The 15820-nt window shown below is 35.3% G+C and overlaps 1 protein-coding gene across 1 annotated transcript in view; it reads right to left on the bottom strand.

Annotated features, from left to right (window-relative positions):
- Positions 1-15820, bottom strand: part of LOC148939215 (tyrosine-protein phosphatase 10D-like) — a 189273-nt gene that overhangs the window by 41016 nt on the left and 132437 nt on the right. The window contains exons 15-18 of the mRNA XM_089106813.1: positions 14529-14655; positions 11715-11990; positions 6538-6824; positions 1537-1653 (exon numbers count right to left, since the gene is read on the bottom strand). Of these exons, the coding sequence (XP_088962939.1) occupies positions 1537-1653; positions 6538-6824; positions 11715-11990; positions 14529-14655 (807 nt within the window). The remainder of the gene's footprint in view (positions 1-1536; positions 1654-6537; positions 6825-11714; positions 11991-14528; positions 14656-15820) is intronic.

The following is a 15820-nucleotide window of genomic DNA, read 5'->3' on the forward strand; positions in this document are numbered from 1 at the left end:
AATTATAAATAATTTAAAAAAATATTATAAGAAAATCTATAAATAATAATAATAAAAAAATAATAAATAATAATAATAAAATATAAATAATAATAAAAATTATAAATAATAATAAAAATTATAAATAATAATAAGACGATATAAACATATAATAATAAAATCACGTTATAAATAATATATACATTATATATAATAAAAAAATCAAACTAAAGATGATCATAAATGCATTCCAAAATATAATGTATGTTTACATCATCAGTTTGTATATCAGGTTATCTTGACCCGAAAAATCAATTTTCTGTATTTTAATTAGCAATTAATTAGCCTCAGCAGGGTACCCGGCTGATTGACCGTATTTCAAACAGTAGGCTGTACGAAAAATACGGTTCTATCCCGCTTTCTAGGGCTATAATGAGAGGAAGGTTGAGATGGCTTGGGCATGTTCTGCAGATGAAGGATGACAGATTGCCGACAATTGACCTTGTTGGTCAACCGTCAAGGGCTAAACGGAAAGCATGTCGTCTGCGGTTGGGTTGAGAGGATGTCATAAAGAAAGATTTAGGGCAAGTGGAAACTTCTTGGGAGGGTGCAAAGAGTGAGGCTTTGAATCTATTGGGATGGATGAGGAGCGTGCGTAGCTGTGTTGGCCTCAGGCGGCTTGGTGCTGCGATGAGTTATTAGTAGTAGTAGTGTTAGTAATTTCAATAGAACTTATCGCACATATTGGAGCTAAATTAGCCATATATTAAAAAAAAAAAAAAAAAAAAAAAAAAACAATTCAATAACACAATCATAAATCCCCCAAAAATGCTCCACAGCCTGTAAAACAAGACTATCAGAAATTAAACTGCTGATCATTTAAGCACATAAAATGCAAAAAAGAACACCTTCTCACAAAAATAGAGAACAGAAAGAAAAACAGACAAGAGAAGATATGACAGAAGGAAAGGGACTTCATTCAAATATGACACTGAAATCAGAAGCTTTATTACTGCACAGATAAAAAAAAAAAACACAGATAAAAAAAAAAAACAGATTATAAGAACAGAAGGTTAGAAATTAAAGCGTAGGAAATCAGCGACCAGAATTTTTAAACCATTTAACCTTTATATGACAAACTAGAAACAAACAATCAATAAACCGCGTATAAAAAAGACATTTGAGGATAAAAAAAATCCAAAATATAGAAATGAAAAAAAAAGAAAAAAAAAGATGATAAATGAGGACAGAAATTGAGGCCAGAATAATACCCAGTTCAAAATTTCCTGGCCAGCTTACTCTTTACTCCTTCCTCCTCCTTTACTTTGCCTTTACGCCTTTACTCCTCCTTACTCAAGGAGTAATTATAACCATGAAAGGACTCCAAATGTCTGAGATAAGACACAGACAACTTAAAGTGGTAAGTAATTGTAAAGTGGTAAGTAATTAAGTGGTGAGTAATTGTAAAGTGGTAAGTAATTCCAAAGTCCTTTAGTACCAAGTAGAAAAATTCATCTTCCGGTTTCTACCAAAAGTAAAATAAAGTACTTAAATTACCTTAAGACTGTATGTAATCCTATATCCCACTAGAATGCCGTTTTGATCATCAGAGGGTAACGCCCACTCAAATTTGATTTCTTGAGGCTGTACATCTACAGGCCTGAAATTAGTAACCTGGAAAAAATATCTGATTTCAGACATAGAACACTAAATCATTTCTGTTTAGAAATATAACATTTCTAAGAACTTGGCAGCATAATTGAATCCTATTTTAGGAGAAGTTCCAAATGACCATTTAAACCTATTAGTACAGGAAATAGATTTAATTTATTATGGGTGGTCCCAAAAATTATAACAGTTATTAAAATGTTTAATTGCATACGTCCAACCATAAACCTTTTTTTGAGATCATCTGGCCTATATGACATTTGCCAGCATTAAATTTAACAAACAATGTTTTAAAAATTTTAGTTAAAAATCAAATTGTTTAAAATGCTCAAAAATTAATATCGGTAAAGTTTACAGGGGACCAATTCACAAAAATAAAGTATCAGTTTTTTAAATGAAGATACAAAAAAGATATTTTCAAAAAATTGAGGGAAGGAGTCATTTTTTTTTTTCATTTGCTTCGATGAAAATATCAGGACAGGTATGTATATAAATCTAGAGGGGGAAACACCTAGGGTTGAATGTCCAATTGGCACCCCTGAAAACTGATTGAAGATGTACGAATGAAACTCTGGAATATAAGCAGTTTAGCAATAGGGTCCATAATGTTTCTGAAGTCGGACTTATGAAAATATAAAAGTCTGGCCTTTTTTTACTTTACTAATTCCTTTTAACTAGTCACTGGGTAATTCATTTTAAAAAAATGATACTTTTTGAAATGATATGACACTTCTTAAAATGAATAATTGAAATGATACTTCTGAAAAACGAAGTATTTTTAACAAATTGTCAGTTTATAGTTCATATTGTGTTTTGTACGTTTTAAATCAAGCCTAAAAAAACTCCATTTTATTACTCACACATTAAATTTTCTGTTTTAACTATGTACTGAATTTTTCTCAATATAGTAACTGGATATTAACAAAGAAGTATCATTTTTTTGAAAAGGGATTATCCAGTGACTAGTTAAAAGGAATTAGTAAAGTGAAAAAAGGCCATAAAAGTCCCACATAAAAGTCTGTTTTGACACTAAAACACTAAACCAGACGTTAAACATTAGAAGCAGACGCTAGAAGACATCATAACCAGATTTCTCGAGTGTTGGGTGTTTATATATATTTATCGGTCTATAATTACTATGATCCAATGGGTCTCATATATATGTATATATATATATATATATATATATATATATATATATATATATATATATATATATATATATATATATATATATATACGATATATAAACGAGGTCGAGGCCGAAGGCCTCGACCGAGTCCGTTGATTTTGAATTGAAGTTATCAAGTATTTTGGGCAATGGGTTGCATAGGTTGCATCAAGACTGGGCTGGGTAATTGTATACAGAGAAAAGTCAAGACAGATAGTCCAAGTAATTGAGAGGCAAATGTTTAAATGGCTGGGGCACGGGTAAATGACAGGAGTATGCATGACTCTCTTATTGAACACATACTTGTCAGGTTAGTTTTTGGAAAGGCATTCCTGCCTAGAGTCTTAGGCATGCTGATCAAGAATTTAAAAAAGAGGCAAACAAGGCACACCCGCCTATGGTTTTAAGAAAGTTGACCAAGAATTTATATATATGTAGACATATATATATATATATATATATATATATATATATATATATATATATATATATATATATATATATATATATATATATATATATATATATATATATATATACATATATATATATATATATATATATATATATATATATATATATATATATATATATATATATATATATATATATATATATGTCTACATATATATGAGACCCAGCGGATCACAGTAATTATCGACCGATATCTTTAGTACCAAGTCTTACCAAAATATTAGAAAGAATACTAGATGCTAAATTAGCTCAATGGTTAGAAAAATATAGGATTTTGAAGGAGGAGCAGGCAGGATTTCGAGATGGATATAATGCTATTGATAGGGTCTTAGTCCTACAGGCGCATGTAGAGAAATATGCAAAAGGTAAGAATAGGTTGTACGTTGCATTTTTGAATCTAGAAAAGGCCTTCGACAGTATTGATAGGATTTTCCTGTGCTTAGAACTGTTAAGGGTAAGCTTACCAAGACGTTTCGTTAGGATATTAGCTGATATGCATAGAAAAAAATTCTGTATAGTTAAAGTTTTTGGGAAGTGATTATCGTCGCCGCTCGATATTAGGAAAGCAGTAAAACGGGGTAGTAGTGTTTCGCCTAGGTTGTTTACGTTGTATATAAATGATATTGTTGACCATTTTAAAAAGGTATGGGCCCCAACGGTGTCACTAGGGAACCTGACATTATCTCTGTTGCTTTTTGCTGATGATGCGGTGTTAATAGGCAAGTCACCAGAGGAGCTCCAAATATTATTGAGTATATTAGAAGAATATTTAGATAGAAAGAAACTAGTGTTGAATATTAAAAAGACTGAGATTGTGGTTTTTAGAGGAATTCACGTGAATAATGATGATCAAAAAGTAGAATTTTATTATAAAGGTGAAAATGTAAAAGAGACCGAAAATTTTAAATATTTGGGAGCAACACTTTCAGAAAATGGAGGATGGAAAGAGCATGTAAAAGAGATGATTAAGAGAGGAAAAGCAGTTTCAGCTGCCATTTTACGTAATTCAAGGCTTTCAAGTATAAATGATCTAAAAATGCATAAATATGTTTTTAATTCTAAAGTTTTGCCTACTATCAATTACGGAGCTGAACTCTGGGGGCATGACCCGGCACCACAATTGGAATCATTTCAGCTGAAACACTTTAAGAGATTAATTGGTCTTCACTTAACGACCCACAATCAGGCAATAAAAGGTGACCTAGGTATATTTTCGCTGAGAATGAGTAGATTAGCACAGATGATCCGGTACTGGCTAAAAGTTCTAAGTCTGCCAGAAGATAGGTTAGCAAAAGCAGCTTATGTGGAGATGCTATGGTCAAAACGTAAAAGATCGTGGCCGTATCAAATAAAAAATGTTTTAGATGGATTGGGATTATCATATATTAGGTATGAGAGGCTAAGACCCTCAGATCAGGGTGAGCTGTTTTTTGGCTATGTTTATAGAAAGAATAAAAGACCCGGAAGTCCAAATGTGGACCCAGGCAGTTAAAACATCTGAAAAATTGAAGTTTCATTACCATGTAAAAGAGATATTAGGATTCGAATATTATTTTAAACTAGGATTACTGGGGGAGACATTGAGGACTTGGTTTCGGATCCGAGCGAATTGCCTGCCACTAAACAATAGAAAGAGTATTTGACAGAAAAAGGGTGGCCCCAGATGCAGATGCGGATTACTCTTGCCCCAGATGTAACCTAGGTATTGAGGATGTGGCCCCTATTCTCGCCGAGTGTCAGCAACTTTTATATTAAGGGAAATGTATTTTGCGGGTGGTAACTTGGAGTTCCCGGGGATCCTGAAAACGACTGTAAAAATGACAATCAGGCAGTTATGTAATTATGTATAGTATATATATATATATATATATATATATATATATATATATATATATATATATATATAATATATATATATATAGCTTAGGCAACGAATAGGTACTATTTGAAAGATAAAAATGGCTTCAATCGATTGTTTTGCCTGTTATTTCAAGCAAATTTATGGTAATATGTCAATTTTAAATTCTTGGTCAACCTTCTTAAGACCATAGGCGTGTCTGCCTTGTTTGCCTCTTTTTTAAATTCTTGATCAGCATGCCTAAGACTCTAGGCAGGCATGCCTTTCCAAAAACTAACCTGACAAGTTTGTGTCCAATAAGAGAGTCATTCATACTCCTGCCATTTACCCGTGCCCCAGCCATTTAAACATTTGCCTCTCAATTACTTGGACTATCTGTCTTGGCTTTTCTCTGTCTACAATTACCCAGCCCAGTCTTGATGCAACCTATTGCCCAAAATACTTGATAACTTCAATTCAAGTGAAGCTTCGAATAAATTGAAACGGAGGAGCGTGTGCAGCTATGATGACTTTCGATGGATTGGTGCTGCTGAGAGTAGTTAGTAGCTGTAGTACTAGTAGCATTTCCTTTAAACTGGTGGCAGCGTAGTCCCCACCCCCCCCCCAAAAAAAAATCTGCTCTTGTGATGGAAACACCTTTTGCCCACTACCGTTCGTTTCCTAGTTGCAGTTCGTAGTCTTAGCTGATTCGTCAGAGTTCGGCCTTTTTTTCATTTTACTAACTCCTTTTAACTAGTCACTGGATAATCCCTTTTCAAAAAAATGATACTTCTTTGTAAAAAAAAAAAAAAATCATTTTATTAATCACACTTTACATTATCTGTTTTAACTAAGCATTGAATTTTCCTCAATATAGTAACTGGGTTTAAACAAAGAAGTATCATTTTTTTGAAAAGGGATTATCCAGTGACTAGTTAAAAGGAGTTAGTAAAGTGAAAAAAAGGCCGAACTCTGACGAATCAGCTAAGACTACGAACTGCAACTAGGAAACAAACGGTAGTGGGCAAAAGGTGTTTCCATCACAAGAGCAGATTTTTTTTGGGGGGAGGGGGTGGGGACTACGCTGCCACCAGTTTAAAGGAAATGCTACTAGTACTACAGCTACTAACTACTCTCAGCAGCACCAATCCATCGAAAGTCATCATAGCTGCACACGCTCCTCCGTTTCAATTTATTCGAAGCTTCACTCTCAACCAACTCTCATCAAGTTCCAACTTCCTTTCAATCCTTCATTATCACCTCTTCACCCCCCCACCCTCATCCAATTTACGGCCGACATGCTTTTCGTTTGGCCCAATATGGATGACCAAACCTTTTTTTTTTTTTTAAATCTAGATAGAAATTAAAGTAAAAATGTTGAAACTAAATAGAAATTAAAACGACTCACTTTCCCAGGCGTAGATTCTAACGTAGTGAAAGACTCCGAAACAGGAACCGACTTCCTCAAAACATTGTTATTCGCTCCTGAACGGACAACAATGGTAAAGGTATAGTTCTTGTGCGGTTTCAAACTAGTAAATGAAATAGAATCCTCCGTAGTGATTGACTGGTAGAGTCTTTCGTCATTATACTGAACTTCAAACGCATCATAATCACCGGGTGGAATATCCCAAGTTATTGTAATCTCAGTGTCTTCAATTTTTGTGGCTCTGATGATGGTAATAGGTTCTGGATCTGCAAACAGACAAAATGTAAGAATTAGCCCCCAGTTAGGTCAGTACGCGAGGGATGGGAGAAGGGAATCCCCTCAAGTCGACTTTTATACAATTCTCCCAATAAGTTCTTGCATTTTCCATTCAATTCGATCATTTTTGGAGTTGTTTTTCAAATTCCTCTCCCCCTTTTATAAGTTATTACATATGTGTTTGCCAGTGATGCCATTAAAAAAAAAAAAATCCTTTTGCAACTGCATATTACCGGTTTTCATTATTCAGTATTATTCAAGTACTGACTTCACAAGAATCTGCAGAATTTTCGGCTTGTTTTCAGAATTCTGTGAATGAAAAGCGGGGACACAGATATCTATGTACATGTGTTTTGAAAGTTTCACTTATATTATAACTCTCAAAATGGTTTTTAAGCTACAATTTTAAAATTTGTCAAAAAAGGGGTGAGGGGATTCACCACCTTTCTGCCCCCTCCCCGCTCAATTTCTTTCTCTGTGCAGAGAAGCATATGGATATAACCCGTCATAATACAGGGTGTCCACAAAGTCTAGATACATACAAATTTTATTTTTCATAGAACACAACCATTCTTTTTAATTATAATGTTTATGGGATCGCTGTCAATTTCAGTATACTGACTGATAATGCGTTCTTTCAAATGGTTTAAATTGGCAATCTTAATTGAGTAAACTTTCTCTTTTAACATATCCTAGATAAAGAATGAAGTGAACGAGAGGATCACCCCAAATAACATCTTATTCCGACCCTCTGAGGAGAAGTGCCATTCAGCCAATCTCTAACATTTGTGGCAAAATTGGCAGGGGCTCCAGCCTGCTGAAACCAGTCTGAAAGTCCTTCGTCTAGGTGCTCAATTTGAGGCATTATTTTGTCTCTCAACATGCTCAAATAATTCTCACACACTATATGTTTATCAAAGAGGAAGGGTCCTAGCCAGGGCCGTATCCAGGATTTTTTTTTTGGGGGGGGGGGGGAGAAGGGTACACAAGAAACGTCAAAAATGCATACAAAACTTAATGGTATCCATTTTTGTGACGTTTTTGCAAGTCAAATAAACATTTCGGGGGGGGGGGAGGATTCAAACCCCCTACCCCTCCCTCTATGGATACGGCCTTGGTCATAGCACATGAGCTTTTCACAAAACACACCATACCATCAGCTTTTGGCAGCCTTGCTGTTTGGATGGAATCCTTCACTGTGGATTGTCTTGAGACCTGTATTGACATGTATGAGACATGTATCCAGACTTTGTGGACACCCTGTAGAAATTGAGCCACCCAGGGTGGGATCAAAAATATCTGCCATGTTCGAAGCTAAATCGGACAAACATTTCTTTAATCGAAACTTTATATAATACACATATGATTTCATGAAATTTGCACGTGAATGATTTCAGGTCATTGAAGTTTTTTTATTCCTAAATTCGCGGTGCCAGGTATTATTTAATATCTGATTTGCCACTAGTCTTTTGTTGAGGCTTTAGATGGTTATTGAATCTTCTTTTGAAAGAATCAGCAGAAAAACTTTAAGGGATAACTTCCCCAGAAAGACCATTCCCGGTCGAAGTGCAACGTCGAATGAAGCTATTCTTCAAATATTCTGTTCTCCACGTGCCAACCTCACGATAATTGGATCAAGCTGTGTACCTTCGTGTCTGTCTTTTCGGTTGGACGATGGGAAGCAAAATATGAGACAGCTCTAGAGAAGGAGGGAAAGATAAAAAACTTCGTTTAGGAGGATTTGATACCTTAAACATTATTTTGTGAGCCTCAACGTCGGCTGACAGTCTCAAAGCCAAAGGTGCCATTAACGAATTCTCTCAGGGGACTACTTATCATTGAAACCTATGACAGTTATTCAACTATGAAACTTGATAGAAAAGACAATGGAATTATGTCGGCAAAGTTTTCAATCAAAGCAGGTTGCACCACAGACAATTCAAAGAGCTGTCAAGTTGATTAAATGACATTTCTTCTGAGGTTATTTTTGGCATTTTCCCAGCAAGTACACTAGAATGTTTTTAGCAGGCACGTGCGCAGGAATTTGTTTCGGGGGGGGGGGGCAAATCCTTCAAACCCATTATTCTGTGAGAAAAATCAGAAAATTATGGGAAAATGAAAAAATTCGTGAGATTTCGGGGGGCCCGGGCCCGGAGGCCCCCCCCCTGCGTACGTCCCTGGTTTTTAGACACAACCCTTTCCTGAATTTAAAATAAATTCTCCTCCGTTTCATCGATAAAACAAAATTTACACTTCCTAATAATATAAGTTTCCCTAAAATTAAATATCTCTATCTCCTGCACAAAACAAGAAAAGTTACAAGGTTTTTCTAAGATTCCAGGGAAAGTAGATGTCAGCTTTAAGCTTTCTGCCGTTTATTCGGATCTCTTATCCATGTTCTAAAAGTTATGTCAAGACCATTCAACCAATTTTAAATAGTTAGGCCACACAAACAAAAAAAGTTTATAATAGACAAGATAGGATGATTCTTTATGGTATCGAATCCCCTTAAAAACATAAATATTGTCGTCTTCACGGCTAAACAACGTAATTCAGACTGTCGTAAGAGCTCTAAAAGTTATGGCAGCTTTTAGATGTCGGCTTTTAGTTTTCTGCCAATTATTCGGATCTCTTATCCAAGTTCTAAAAGTTATGGCAAGACCACCCAACCAATTTTAAATAGTTAGGCCACACAAACTAAAAAATTTTATAATGGACTAGATAGGGTGATTCTTTATGGTATCGAACCCCCTTAAAAACATAAATATTGTCGTCTTCACGGCTAAACAACGTAATTCAGACTGTCGTAAGAGCTCTAAAAGTTATGGCAGCTTTTAGATGTCGGCTTTTACTTTTCTGCCTATTATTCGGATCTCTTATCCAAGTTCTAAAAGTTCTAAAACATAAATATTCAAGTTCTAAAAGTATCGAATCCCCTTAAAAACATAAATATTGTCGTCTTCAAGGCTAAACAACGTAATTCAGACTCTGGTAAGAGCTCTAAAAGTTATGGCAGCTTTTAGATGTCGGCTTTTAGTTTTCTGCCAATTATTCGGATCTCTTATCCAAGTTCGAAAAGTTATCGCAAGACTACGCAACCAATTTCAAACAGTTTGGCCACACAAACTATATAAGTTAAAAAAGTGGTTTCGAATCCCCTTAGAAAAATAAATATTGTCGTCTTCAAGGTCAAACAACGTAATCCAGACTGCCGTAAGAACGAGAAGAAGAGTAGGGGAGATAAGAATTAGGAGAAGCGCAGAAAGTGAGAGAGGGAGAAAGGGAGAGGGGGAGAGAGGGAGAAAGGGAGAAGCGCAGAAAGCTCTCCAAGGGAGAGAGAAAATTAGTTTTTTAAGCTTCCCGCAGGAACAGCCAGGGTTTGATGATTTAGATGAGAAGAAAATCTCGCTAAAATGTATAGCTAAATATTGTCGTTTTACTTTTGTATATGGTATATAAAAATCATTTTATGCATCTTTGAGCGAGAGATAAAAGAAAATAGCCGCAGCTAAGTCATCCTGGATGAACGTCCACTAGAGGAATCCTTATGGTCGGACTTATTTTCGAAAGCGAAATATGTTAAAATCGAAAACTGAAACTCAGAAATCAAAATCATTTTGTCCTGAGTACAGCGAGATAAAATAAACAAATAAAAAAAAAAAAATGGTATACCAATCTTTTATATTTCACAGGAACGAAAACAAGATGGTAGAGAAGGATTTTTCAATACGGTTTTTATTTTCATAAGAAAAAAAGTTTTTCAAATTTTAGAATTAGCATTAGTAGGCTACATCGCTCGCAAGAATTAAAATTGATTAATCTTTCTTGTGATTTTGATATTTACATTCTATGTTTGCTGATATACTACTCGTACTGATATTGTACGTTTTCAGAAGTAACTATTAATATTTATGGCTAGGATCAGGCCACTCTATGTGGCCTGATCAGTCGGGATAAGGGGCCAGGCCACTCTATGCAGTCCACACATCCGGCTGAGTTCTAGCTAGTACACTGGATAGAAGGCGGTTCACCAAAAATTACCCCGCAGGGTCTTTCTTCTTGTAGGTCTTCTTTGTCTTTCACCAAAATAAAAGATGAGATTGGATCAGCGGCGGATCCAGGGGAGGGGCGAGGGGGGCGCGCTCCCCCCTAATAGTCCATAGTAGTGTAACTTACTTAATTAACGCAAGTTTGCGTTAATTAAACTTGCTCCTAACGCAAGTTTGTCTGATCAACCTATTTTGCCCCCCCCCCCTAAAAAATCTGGATCCGCCACTGGATTAAGACAGTTAAAAAATTAATTAACTAATGACAGATTAACTCGATAAGGTATATCTAAGTATTTTCATATTACATGTTAAACCATACACTCAGGTAGTGTGGTTTTTCAGAAGAAGTTTAAACGTCCAAAATGTCAATGTGGTAATACAAAATATCAAATTTTCGACAGTTTTAACTTTTTTTATTTAAAGATTTAATTGTAAATATGGCTAATGATAAAAAATATATTTAAAAAAGAGATTAATAGTAAGTTAATATTATAACTAATGCATAAAACTACTATTCAAATAGAATAAAACAATTATGATAATGCTCAAGCAGCTTCTCTTGTCAAGGATTAGGATTAGTACTTGCATCCCCTTAACCGTCCAAACTATTATATTATAAAGTCAAAATCCGCTGACTTAGATATCGAATATAAATAAATTGACATATTATTATTAAATAGTATCAATAAAATTACATTAGTAGTTTTTATTATTATAATATTAATTACAAACCAGATATATAATTATACAAAATTTATATTTATAAATAGAAAATATTAAATTTAATATTGATATAATAAATTGTAGAAATTAACTTATCAATATACTTACGCAACCTCTCCTGTCGATGAAGAGGTTTACTTGTAACACCTCCTGAAACCGTCCAAATTGTTATATTATAAAGTCGCCCTGGGACAAGCTGTTCAAACACAACCTTACGCTCCATGTCATCAGCTGATTTTTCCTTAGCCGGAATTCCAGGATCGGAGAGAAGAAATCGGTAACTGTCGAACTTGGATATGCTAGATGGTGTTGCTGTATATACTACCGTCAGGCTATTTTCTTCACGATTGTTTGCAATAGATACGACAGAAGTCATTAATGGCACTGAAAAATAGAACCAATTAGGATTAATTTGTGGGAGTAGCTAGAATAGTTAGTTGCCTTTCAATCACTGTTTATTCTAATTGGCAAACGAACTAAGATTATAAACAAAAGAAAGAACTGTTATAAACATTGTCATGTGCCTTACAATATGTTTGCGGTACTTATCTGTTATAGCGCCTATGTTAAGTTCTTCATCTAAGTAGAACCTGTTTCACTGACTAATCATAATAAAATATGATGAAAATATAATACTTAAGAGGCAAATTTGGGCTATATATTTGCACATTAGGTGGGGAGGGGGGGGGGAGGTGGTAAAGTGTAGCGGGTCTGCAGGCAAAATGAGTTAGGTGCAATTATTCCAAATATTATAAAGTAAAAATTGTTTTCTAACTTCACACAGTCCTAATACTTTACCCACCCCTCCCCCCTAATTTGGAAATATAAAGCCCATATTATATATTTCCCATCTATTCTGTCACTTGTCTTTTTCTTGTCTCACGCTTAGCTGAAAGAAACTGACGAAGAAACCGGTTCTACAGTGCGTTAATGGATGAAGAACTTTACGCAGGCGCTATAACAGATAAGTACCTCTTTGCCTTCATATAGAATCAGAATCATACATTTAAAAACAGCTTTTGTAGCCTTTGATAACAATCGCCAACTAAATATCACTATCTTTTACAATCCTAAAGATATGGGATTTTATCGAAGGCTTTAAATGCCGCAAATGAATTGTTAAACTGGTTATTTCTGCAAGGCACTGACACTAATTTGTTCTTGTTCCCAGTGTTAACTACTGAGTTGGCTACAAGGGGTAGAAAACGTCGGGGTTGGGGATTAGCAAGGCGAAATTGCGCGAGCCGCAAAATTAGCAGAAAACGTTGATCTCTAAGACATTTCCTATATAATATGTTTTTTTGAGAAAATAAATTGTTTTAGAGGTTAATTTTGAAGTAATTAGTAAAATCAACAAATGTAGTCGATTAATGTGTGCATATAAGTCCCTGCCATTATTTTATTTTTTTTTTTGAAGATTGAAAGTTTATTGGTGAAAAACTGGTTACAAGTCAATGTTCAAAGTATTCTCCATCGCTATCCACAACTTCTTCCCATCTTTCTGGCAATTCACGGACATCTCTGAACAACTCAATCGGTTTGGCTGCTTTCCCTTCTTAGAACTCCATCTATCGTTGCTAACTTCAAGTAACGAAAGTATCCAAATACAGGAAAGGAAGCAAGGCATGAGCGCACACACGAGGAAATCTTAGAGCACTAACATAGTCTCAGCGAATCTCAAGGCAAAATACATTGTTTGGACCCTCTACACCACTTTGTCGACGATTCAGTAACCGAAGTAGCTATATGAAAGAAAGAAAATCCTATAATTGCTTCCACACCTCTTCAATTGATCCAATTTTTAACTTCATCATAATTGGAGAAGTACTGGTCTACCAGGTCATACTGCATTGACCTAAAGATATAGTAATCAGAAGAAACAATTCCTGGGCTATATGGGGGGTCAAATAAGACTTCTATTTCAGCGTTTCTAACTATGTTTTAATGGACGCTAAAACGTGTGGCCGAGCATTGTCATGTTGCAAAATGGGCGTTTTTTTTTTGCAATGCTCGGCTCAAACATATCAGTCCCGATGATAATTTCATGATCATTGCAGCATTCTTCTCGTTCGCTTTACCCCTTTTTAGAACTCCTTCTACCATTGATAACTTCAGGTAATGGAAGTATCAAAAACAGTAAAGGAAGCAAAGCATGAGCGTAAACATGAGGTAATCTTAGCACTAACATATTCTCAGCGAATTTTCAAGGCAAAATATCTTGTTTGGACCCTCTACACCACTTTGTTGACGACTCAGCAACCGAAGTATCTACATCAAAGAAAGATGACCCTATAATTACTTGCACACTCTTCAATCACTCAACCAATCCCTTAAGGTAAGTGGTTAATGATTAGGAAGTTTAGTTGGTTAAGTAAGCTGAAGTTGATTAATGCTTAGGAAGTCAACTTTAATATAACAACAAACGTGTCCCCTATCTCCGGGTCAGAGAACTCACTCCACCATCGTGACTTTATTTTCAAAAATAAACCCACCCAGAGAGTTGATGTACTTCATCTCTAGGTAATTCATTTCTCAGCAAACTTTTCTTACCAAGATCCAATCTTTCTAATCTAGAAAGCAGTAAGTGATTCTTTGCTCCAGAAGCCTCCCTACTTCTAGCTCAACTCTTTTTCTTTATAAGCCCTGCATTAGATATTTTTAAGATTCGGCTGCTCGCTTTATGGTGGGGCACCCAAAACTCACTTGGCACCATCCAAAGAAGCCTGAAAGAGATGATAGGCCTGAAGTTGGGAAGACGGTGGCAACACCAATAAGGGATTTTTAGCCTACGTAAGCAGATGTAAGCAGACGACGTTATAGAAAGTATTTATAGAGAAATACAGATACAGTAGGTATAGAGAAATGTAGAAATATTTACAGAAATATAGATATACGATATAGAGAAAAAAAAAAGTTTCTCACTTGTCCGAGTGTCAATAGTAACCTTTTGGCTGGGAACATCATGGGCTATTGTCAGAAGTTCAAAAGTGTATAACTCGCCCGGTGTTAAACCATCAATAGACGCTGAAGTGGCGCTACCATCTATTTCCTATAAATAAGTTTAATTAATAAACTATTTAATGCAAAAAATGTAGATGGCGAAACACAATCATGAGTAAGATGTTTGTACTCGATGGGATCTGTTGCAAGCTGTCCAAGCATATTAGAAATTGTTTTACATTATTAAATTTGCTTCCTTCTTCTTTTTTTCTGGCCCATGAAGAAAGAGTGAGAAAGAGAAGAGTGACCCATGGTTTCACTATAGACATATATATTTCGTATTCATTCTGGGGTTAAGTGCTCAGGGCCTGTTAATCCATCGGTGTTAATCCATCGCAGTTATTCTTGGATCAACATGCATAACTTGCTGTAAGACATACAATAATGCGCTAAAGTGATTTAGGAAACAAAAAGCAGATACGGGGTTCCTACATCTCTTTAACACGAAACTTCACAAAATTCTTCGGTAATACCTAGTTTATAATTAAATTATCACTAAACTGAATTGGTTTAGCAAATGCCATAAACTTCAAAAATTTCCCCTTTAACCTCACCACTGAGTTTCCTATCAGTTGGCCAAACCCTTTGATACAACACATAAATATTTAACATTAACAGCCTTATTGACTAAAGTTACTAGTTAATTAACTTATAATATTTAACTTTAAAAATTTAGTTTATTAAAAATAAAGAATACGGCAGTGGACTTTACAGTCTATACCGGCGATGCTGATCCCCATTTCTCGGCCCTTCAGACAGGAAATGCAACGGGGGTTTCAGGACCAACCATCCTGTACTTTCGCATACCCTTCCTGTTTACCATCCCGAGATTTCTCTAGGTACCCATTTAGAGCTGAGTCGACTCTGGCTGAGCTTACAGAGTCACACCACTTACCCCCGTCCCAAACCAAATAATTGGCTACACTAGGATTCGAACCCTCGCCCTCTCGGACAAAAAATCCTAAATCAAGAGGTTGGTATATAAATTTTAATAATCGATTGACTGAACTTCATTAAATAATTAAAAATTCCTAAGAGAGTAAATAATTTCTTAGACCATTATTCAGACTTTTTACAGTGATTTCAGTATTTTGGAGGTTATTAAGATATCTCATGACCAAAGTGATATTATACGAGAGACAATCTGGTTACCAGAGACGATCTTTTGTCATTTCTGTCTCATTATTCAGGCTATTTACAGTGAATGCAGTATT

Source organism: Artemia sp. Qi Xiang Cuo, chromosome 21, assembly GCF_049724085.1.
Source record: "Artemia sp. Qi Xiang Cuo chromosome 21, ASM4972408v1, whole genome shotgun sequence".
Taxonomy (NCBI): domain Eukaryota; kingdom Metazoa; phylum Arthropoda; class Branchiopoda; order Anostraca; family Artemiidae; genus Artemia; species Artemia sp. Qi Xiang Cuo.